Source organism: Grammomys surdaster, unplaced genomic scaffold (assembly GCF_004785775.1).
Source record: "Grammomys surdaster isolate TR1022 unplaced genomic scaffold, NIH_TR_1.0 266, whole genome shotgun sequence".
NCBI classification, from domain to species: Eukaryota; Metazoa; Chordata; class Mammalia; order Rodentia; family Muridae; genus Grammomys; species Grammomys surdaster.
Window position 1 is genome coordinate 4188486 of NW_021604707.1, and position 8995 is coordinate 4197480.

General features: G+C 49.3%; 1 protein-coding gene across 4 annotated transcripts in view; it reads left to right on the plus strand.

The window, feature by feature from the left end:
- Nucleotides 1-8995, plus strand: part of Kirrel3 (kirre like nephrin family adhesion molecule 3) — a 555026-nt gene that overhangs the window by 539606 nt on the left and 6425 nt on the right. For 2 of the 4 annotated variants that reach the window (XM_028776178.1, XM_028776179.1), the window contains 3 exons: nt 2081-2279; nt 7044-7151; nt 8507-8616. In XM_028776178.1, the coding sequence (XP_028632011.1) occupies nt 2081-2279; nt 7044-7151; nt 8507-8616 (417 nt within the window). Of the gene's footprint in view, nt 1-2080; nt 2280-3748; nt 3785-7043; nt 7227-8506; nt 8617-8995 lie in introns of all 4 variants that reach the window. The other 2 variants (XM_028776175.1, XM_028776176.1) reach the window with 2 other exon arrangements.

The window sequence follows — 8995 nt, forward strand, 5'->3', positions numbered from 1 at the left end:
CATCCGCCGCTTTCTAATCCTTCCCAAACAGTTCCACCAATGCAGATCAAGTATTCAAACATATGTGCCTACGGGAGCTAGTCTCATTCAAACTACGACAGATGGTCTTACTAGAAGACTGCCCAGAGGCCAACTCTGCAGTGTAGCAATGCTGGAAGGCTGTAGCTCAGATGGACACTTCTCAAATAAGAGCCTATGTGTGCCAGCAATGCTGCCTGGTAAACTAAGACATTGTTAGAGGATTGTTGCCGTTAAATGTTGTCCCGGGCATCTGGTTCATTTGCTGTCTGAAAGATTGACACAACATTGCAAATAATTGCACACTGTAACTATTAACTCTGTCTCCCCATTCACTCTTATTTTTTTTTAACTGTAACTATAATTTGTGGCCGTTGTAAAAGATTCCCCTTCCACCACCCTTGAGCATGTTTACATCATCTTTTTCTTTATTGGTATTTCTTTCTAGGCTAGTGGCTCTCACTAGGTCCCCTATAGGCATTTGGCAGTGTCTGGTGACCTTTGCAGTTGTCACAGTGGTGACAGGTGCTGGCCTTAGTGAGTACAACCAAAGATGACACAAATAGCCCCACAGCTGGGAAGGAAGCCAAGCCCTCACTTGTACTTTCTAGCATTGAACATGGAGCAAGATTATAGACATGGTGGACATGATAGAGTTCATGTAAAATCACCCCTATAAACAAAGAGAGACAGAGATGATGGAGCATTCCATTTTGAACATATTCCCATTAAAAAAGAAAGTCCCCAGACTAGTCTTGATGGTCCCCAATACCATGATGTCAACAGTGGGAGGTGAAGTCAGTGGATAAGCAGTTCAAGCTTGTCTTCTGCTACATTCAGAGCTGAAAAGCAGTCTGGTAAATACCTTCCTTCAAAAATTATAAAGTCTCTGTCTCTCCAAGGCTCAGCACCAGGGAGCACTGGCAAGGAAGCCTAGACAAGTGACCATGTACAGGGTTATGTTGCCACAAAGGCTTCCTCTTTGCCTACAAAATGTTCCCAATGCAGAGCTACATAGGGTACCCTTCAGGGAGGGAAATATCCTCTGAGGTGTCCCCGATCTGAAATATGTATCTGAAATATGTATGGATATGCATGTATATGCTCAAAAGGATATATATACATGCAATGTGTGTGTGTTATGCTATATACTGTGATGCATGTATGCACGTGGTATGTGTGATGCACATGTATGATGGTGTGTGCATATGTTAGGGTATGTATATGTGCATCTATGTGTTCTTGGTGTGTGTGTATGTGTGTGTGTGTGTGTGTGTTGTATGAGATATAGTATGAGTACACAATATGTTGTATGTATATTTATTTTTGCATGCTGGTGGAATTCAATGTCTAATGTGATTTTTTGGCGTCATGGAATGTGTATGTATTTCAAGTACATGTATGTGTAGTATGTGGTTTGTAATGTATATATATAAACATGTATGTAAGTTTGTATTGTGTGGTATGTGGTATGGTTGATATGCATAGATGGTATAGCATATGTTTCTATGTTGTGACTATATTTATGTGAACAGTGGTACATACACACATGTGCATTGTGATGGGATATGGCATATGAATACTTCTGAATGCACGGTTTGTGTTGTGTGTATGTGTAGTGTTTGTGCTTATGCCATACATGTGTGTAATGTGTTGCTCATGTGTATTTATTTTCATAGTTTGTGGCATAGTATGTATACTATGCTTTTGCATGTGTTGATATGCATATGGGTGCTGAGTACTTACATGTGTTTTATAATGTACATGTGTGGGTGTGTTTTTAGTGTGGGGCATGTGCATGCACACACATCAGTGTATGCACGTGCTGGTCATATGTTTGACATAATATCTATGTCCCTGCATGATAAAGTGCTGGTGTGGATTGTTTATATTTGTGACATGTATTTAGGTTTGTTGTGTGTGGCACACGTATGCAAATACACATGTTTGTGTCGGTGGTGCGTGGCAGTGATTGTGAACATGATCCTAGTTTTGCCAATGTCTTGGAGAGGTAATACTAAGGTCCAGGTATGATCTCACCTAATCCTGCCCAATCCGGCAGGCTTGGTCCTGGAAGGAGAATGTGCTGGAGTCGGGGACATCAGGGCGCTACACAGTGGAGACGGTGAACACCGAGGAGGGCGTCATCTCCACTCTGACCATTAGCAACATTGTGCGTGCTGACTTCCAGACCATATACAACTGTACAGCCTGGAACAGCTTCGGTTCTGACACGGAGATCATCCGACTCAAGGAACAAGGTGAGGACTGCCACGGTGCCCAGGGGACCAGGGAATGCAGAGCAGATCTAAAGATGGGGCACAGTGCTCTTCCTCACTGCAATGCAGCCTCACATAGCTACCTTCTGCTGCAAGGGGTATTGAGCCCGCCGAGAGAACAGAGACTACTCTGAGTGATGGAAAGGGTGACCACAGAGTGAGTTTGGCTGACGGCAGTGATAAACACCCAATGGTGCCCAAACACCCTGGCTTCCACACACTCTTCCCTCCCCTGAGGGCTCTGAGCTGATGCCCGAGTGCCCTTGCTAGGTTTTGCTTGGGCCTACATGCTGAGAAACCTATCCCAAACATGATAGAACAGAAGAAGTCCCAAGAATAGGCCAAGGCTAACGCTAAAGAGTAGCAGTGCTTATGTGAGGGGATGGGGGCTGGGATCAGACCTCTTGCATCCCCCCAGGAGACACCTGGACTGCTGTACCTTAGAGGAGACTCTGGTCAGTTCTGGAGCACAGAGCACAGAGCAGCTGGATTTTGTGTGAGAGAGAGGGAAAGAGGAAGGAACCTTATCTCTCTGTAATCCATCACTATGATCCCATAAGCCCACTGTCCTAGCTGCTAATCAGATACTAAGAGCTTGGCTAGACATGGTCATATGTGCCTGAACTCTCAGTGACGAAGTAGACTGAGGTAGCAGGATCATCCGAGCCCACATATTCAAGACCAGTCTGGGGAACATAGCAAGCCCTCGTCTCAGAACAAACAAGAGATCTCCAGTCTCCATTTAAAGTTCTCCAGCTCAGATTACCAAATGGAGAGTGCCCGGAAGATGAGACCTAGTCCAGAGAAGTTCACTCAGCCCGTAGTCAGTAGCACCTTAGGTCCTAGAACGGAATGGGCTGCAGATCTTCCCTCTGCCAGCTAGTTCCCAGCCTCAGGGTTCAGGGGTGGTGTTCAGCAGGCCTGGGCCTCTGGATCAAAGGTTGGAAGCCCAGCAATTGCTCCCAGCCAGACCCCACAAGCCTCAATAAATCATGAGGTGGCCGGTCATCACACCTACAGATCAAATGTCTCAGTGTCTCCAAACACCTCTTCCTAATAGGTGCTGCTTTGCATAACGCTTTGCATAAAATTTGCATAATACCATCCACACATCATCCAAACCTCCCTGGTCCCCTGTTACCTATCCTCCCTCTTTGTCTTCTCCCTTGATGCCCTTTCCCCTGTGCCCTCCTTTAGTAGTCCCATCTCCACCCCTCCCCCATCCACCTAACCTCCCCTCTAGGTTTAACTTTTTCTCTCTGTCCTTGCCCCTGCTCTGGAGGGCCATATCAGGCTGAATGAACTCAAGTTCAGTTGGGGGATCCTGGATCTATGGAGCGGTCCCAGAGAAGGGAACCCCACCTTCACCCCTCCAGGTGACCAACCCCCTGTCCCGCCCCACCCTGGCCAGCCAGGCCCTGGCTGTGGACGCTTGCTTTATTTCCAAACAGGTTCGGAAATGAAGTCGGGAGCCGGGCTGGAAGCAGGTACGGAAGGAGCCGATGAGACTGCCCGGGATGGAGGGAGGGACTCGGCTAGTAGGGGAGGGGCTCAAAAGGGGGCAGGGAGGCTGCTAAGTTCTCTGTCCTCCCCGTGTCAAAGGCTCAGTGCAGTCAGAGCAGTGGGAGGGGGCTCCCAGCAGCTGGCGTCCAGGGACCCCAAACACCTGCCTGATACTACAGCCCGGGGCTCCTTCCTCTCTAGGACGCAACTCTTGCTCTCCTCCTACCCTTTGTCCTCAGAAGCCCTGGCTCTCATCCCTGCCCCAGCTTCCCTCTATTTCCAGGCCCTCCCTGACTCTGCTCCTCTCAGCACATCACCAGCTCAACATTGTTCCCCAGGGGCCTGGGGCCTGTACCATTCATGCTTGCTGGCTCACCGCCTCCCCCGTTCCCTGTATCCCCGCCATGGAAACATCATCTATCTCATCATCAAGCCGACACTGCTGGACACTGGCCCTCCAGGGCTCCCATAGCAAAGTGGTCATCAAGCTCCATGGGTTGATTTGTTCCATCTAGACAACTATTCCCTCTGAATACCCAGGCAGGACACCAGAGGAGAACAGCAGGACCTGGTGAATCCTACTCCACAGGGCTGGCCAACGCCTGAGGGTCCTCTGTCCCAGTTCTCTGCCCACACTGGTTGCCTGGCCTCTGTCACTGTTCTAATGAGCTATATGTGGAGTTTATGTTCCCCTGCTCCCTGGACACACGTGCCCTTCTCAGAGCACCAATCCAGACTACAGCCATCCCACAGAGGCCCTGTGGTCCATCCAGAGGCAGCATGCAATTATCTGCCACTTACATCTTCAGATCGCTAGAGGTCCAAGTCCTGTGGAGGCATTTATTTCCTATTCCTTCCACCTCTGGTAGCCAAGACCCCCGCATGCCCAGTTCCCTTCCTCAGATAAAGAGGAAGATAAGGAAGGCAATCCCTCCTCAGTCCCTCTCAAAGGAATGTTCTGTCCAGAAAGAAGTAGTCTGAAAAAGTGAGCTAAGCCAGAATCCAAGAGGCCAGGGAAAGTAAGGGATGCCGCCTGTCTTCATAGAGCCCTTCTCCTCTGCCCCTGTCTGCCAAGAGAAGAAACCCACCCCCTGCTATTAACAGTGCAAGAAATGGGGATTTAGAGATGATCCAGCAGCAGCCAAACTTCTGCTGCCTCAGCTCCCCGAGTTATGGATGAAAAGTTGAAGCCTGGGGATGCTAAGAGAGTGTGCCTTGGCTCTGAGAAGAGAAGGGATACCCCTGAGTTTTCCTTAGGAAACTCCCTAGGAATCCCACGAGAACTAGATCAAACACAAAAGAAAGAAATTCAAACCACAGGACTAAGGAAGTTTAACTAGGAACACATGTTTGTCAAAGCCAGCTTGGTTGAGATCTCAGCTTTTTTCCCCCCCTGGTCCTGATTTCTGAGTTCAATCCCGACAGCTCCCCTTTCAGTCCTTGGGATTTGCCATCCTTACTTCCTCTCGGTCACCTCCTGTCACCTCTGTAGGTCTTGGCCAATAATAGGTAGGTAACAAGAAAATTCGTGTGTGAATCTTGGGGTACTGTGACACCAGGCCTGTCTAATAGGTGCCCCCTACTTCACAGCAACAGCTTAGGGACCAGAATTTCAGTGGTTTTGTTTGTTAGTTTGTTTGTTTGTTCTCTTTAGTAAATAGGGGTCAGGGAGCAGAGCACTCAGGTAGTATGCATGAAACCCTGAATTTCATTCCCAAAACATCAAGAGGGAAAAAAAAGAAAGAAAGAAAGAACAGTGATATTCTATCCATAGCTCCAGATCACCTCACCTTCTGCGGGTCATCCAAGCTGCACTGATGAACACGGGTGGGGAAGGCGCTCAGGTGTTCAGAGGAATTTCCTCTCAGTTAAGACTTCGGTCTGCTACTGTCCTTCCCACACACACAAAGGAACTGGGCCAAATACTTAAAGAAGGCTGGGCCCTTGGCTCTGCCCCAAGACATTTACTCTCACTCTTTCCCCGAACATCTTTAAAGATCTCTAAAGGGACACTGTTACTACTCCATTTTGGAGACAAGAGACATGGAGATGTGGGGTAAAGATGTCATAGAGCAAGGGACACAACCGGGCAGCAGTCCGGAGAATACCACGTGACACAGAGAACAGCGGGGTGGAGTTGGGAGGAGGATGAGGAGACCTGGATTGACCTCATTCACACACAGAAGGCACACACACGCCCATGAACAAGTCACCAATTTCTTTGGGCTTCAGTGTCCTTCCCAAATGAGGGGCTTGGGTTCATTACAATCCAATTTCACCCTTCCTCAGAATTTCTCCGAGCTCTTCAGGGCCACAGGTAGACTACTCAGGGCCTAAAGTCATGTGCTCAGGGCCTGTGTGCATCCACGGAAGGCACAGGGCTTTACAGAAAGGCAGCCTCCCTGCCCCCACAGCATCACCTGCTAGTCCTGCCCATTTGGCAAAGGCCAGGAGGCAGACTGGGGAACTCACCAGGGTGAGGAGTTCTGCACCCTTGGGGATGGAGGATGGTGGATGTTGAAGGGCTGGCCTTGAAGGAGTGAGGTATGGAGGTCAAGAAAAAAGAAAGGACCTTTTCTCCTGAGCGCTGTGGTAGCAAGGAAGCTATAATGGGTCTCCCCTGGTCCCAAGACGTGGACATGTATGGGGCAGCATAGGTCCTGATTCCCAGCAGGCCAGAGGGGGAAGTTGCCTCAGAGCTGAAAGCCCTGAGAACTGGTTGTCTGTATGTACCCACCTTGTTCCACAGAAAGGGAAGAAAGGAAGGAACTGGACGAGCAAGGGCAGGAGCCATCACCATTGTTGTTGTTGTTGTTGTTGTTGTTGTCGTTGTTGTCAAGGAAAAACCCTGGGCTTTATGAGTCACTAACCACTACATGCATTATAGATCCCTCCCTTAATGCTGAAGAGAGCTAAATTAGGCTAGCCTTGTCCTGCATCTCCAGTTTTCCTCTCCCTGGCTCTCTACCCTGTTCTAGCATCTACCCCTCCCCCTGGCTCCTCCCTACTCTCCACCTACCCAGTGTCCTCTATCCTGGCTCAACATTCCTAGCCAGAGCTAACCCCTATTGAACTGTCTGTGCCTGCCCAGGCCCCACAAGGCATTCCCAAGAGGGTCCCACATGGCAGTGGTCTGGCCCCAGCTTGGCAGGGGTTGCACCTGGGGGACTGGGTGGGGCCCTAGCAGGACAGTAGTTTTCTCCTTCCCTCATCAGCCCTGTCTGTTTCTTTTTCCCCCCACAGAGTCTGTACCAATGGCCGTCATCATCGGGGTAGCCGTAGGAGCTGGCGTGGCCTTCCTCGTCCTAATGGCAACCATTGTGGCCTTCTGCTGTGCCCGTTCCCAGAGAAGTACGGGAGGGAGACCCGGGATCTCAGGGAGGGGGACAGAGAAAAATGCCAGGCTTAGACTACCCAGGAGAGCAAGTAAGCAGGAGTACAAAAAACAGGGGCCACAACATTGTTGTGAGCTCCTGGGGCAGGGATGGGTATAATGTATTGTTATGTACCTGGAGGGTGTCTGGCAGCAAGTGGGAACCCTACTGAGGCCGAACCAAACTCAACTGGCCTCCATGAAGCATGACGGGCCACTAGCATTCTGGGTTGGATACACAGCGCTGTGATTTGGAGTGTATAGAAAAACCTCAGAGGGAACAGGATGGCTTGACCCTCCTTGCTCTGCAAAGACTGCTAGCTTAACCTGAAAAGCAAGTCACCCACACAGGGCATAAAAGCATGCGAAGAATTGCCCTGGACAGGCTTTTCAAGGTCTTTCATCTTTAGCAATACAGATCTAGGGTCAGTACACTCTTAAAGAATGTATGGACATGGGGCCTCCGTACCGGGCTCAGCTCTGGAGTTACGTGTGACTGGTAGAGGTAAGGGAAAGGTAGGATGGCAGAGATGAGTTGAAGACAGGAGAAGTGGCATCTTCTACTCTGTGACTCTGGGCAAGTCACACGTATTTACGGCCTCCATTTCCTTACTGGTGATATTAGAGGGTTAGATGGTACCGCTTGTATGAGCCCCAACCACCTCTGAGCTCCTAGGATCAGAATGCATTGAGTCACCACAACAACCTATGACTGCCTCGCATCCTTCACTTGTTAGAGAAAGCCTTTGATTCTCCTCACGTATCCTCCATTCCCAGCTGAGCAACCTTACCACCTTGTGACTCTCCAACACAAGTTCCCTTGATGCTTTTCCACAGACATGACAAGGGAGCGTATTTCAACAAGATTTGTCTAACAGACTGCTCCTGTAGTTCGGGGAAGCTAGACCTCTGTGCGCTCTGGATTGGCTGAGAGACCTTAAGGACTTTTTAACAATAAGATTTGGGGCCCTATTGACAGAGAGCTCAAATCCAAGTGGAGACAGGCAGAGAAGCCTTCTCGAAGGGAATGGGGACTCAGATCCAGGCCAGATGAGGTAGAGGGATGGATGAGGACAACCTCTCCAACCACAAGAGATGCTGCAGAAGCTAGGTGGCCAGTCTTCGAAGCCCATCAAGCCAACAGTCAATCTCTACAGAAGTTCTATGGGTTGGGGACCTGCAAAACTAAAATTTTAGAGTCTGGGGGGTGGTTAAATCCTGAGTTGGAGTAGGGAAAGGGGGTGGCAGCAAGGGGCTGTGGAGCAGTTGACATCCCTTGCCTAAAGATGAGAACTGATTTTTTTTCATCTACACTTTCTTATCTTATGTCCAGATCTCAAAGGTGTTGTATCAGCCAAAAATGATATTCGAGTGGAGATAGTGCACAAGGAGCCAGCTTCTGGTCGGGAGGCTGAGGACCACACCACCATCAAGCAGCTGATGGTAAGAGTGCTGCCTATGCCCCACTCCATCCTGAGAACACAGACTCCTTGATGCTCTTCATAACGCTGACAGGCAGCACATCCAGGCAAACCCTTCCCACCTCTGAAGTGAGCCAGGCACACACTCAGCCAGTGAGCAGTTATTTGTGCATCTGTGAAGTGATGGGGGAGATTGAAAGACATCTTTGATGCAATACCCGACCAGGAGCCTGATCATTGATTAAGGAAAAGACCAGTGCTTGAATTCACTTGTGTGGAAACATACAGTCTCATATCCGGGTGGTGGGTGGTATAGACATTTGATGCATTCTTTATACACACACACACACACAAAGAGAGAGAGAGAGAGAGAGAGAGAGAGAGAGAGAGAGAGAGAGAGA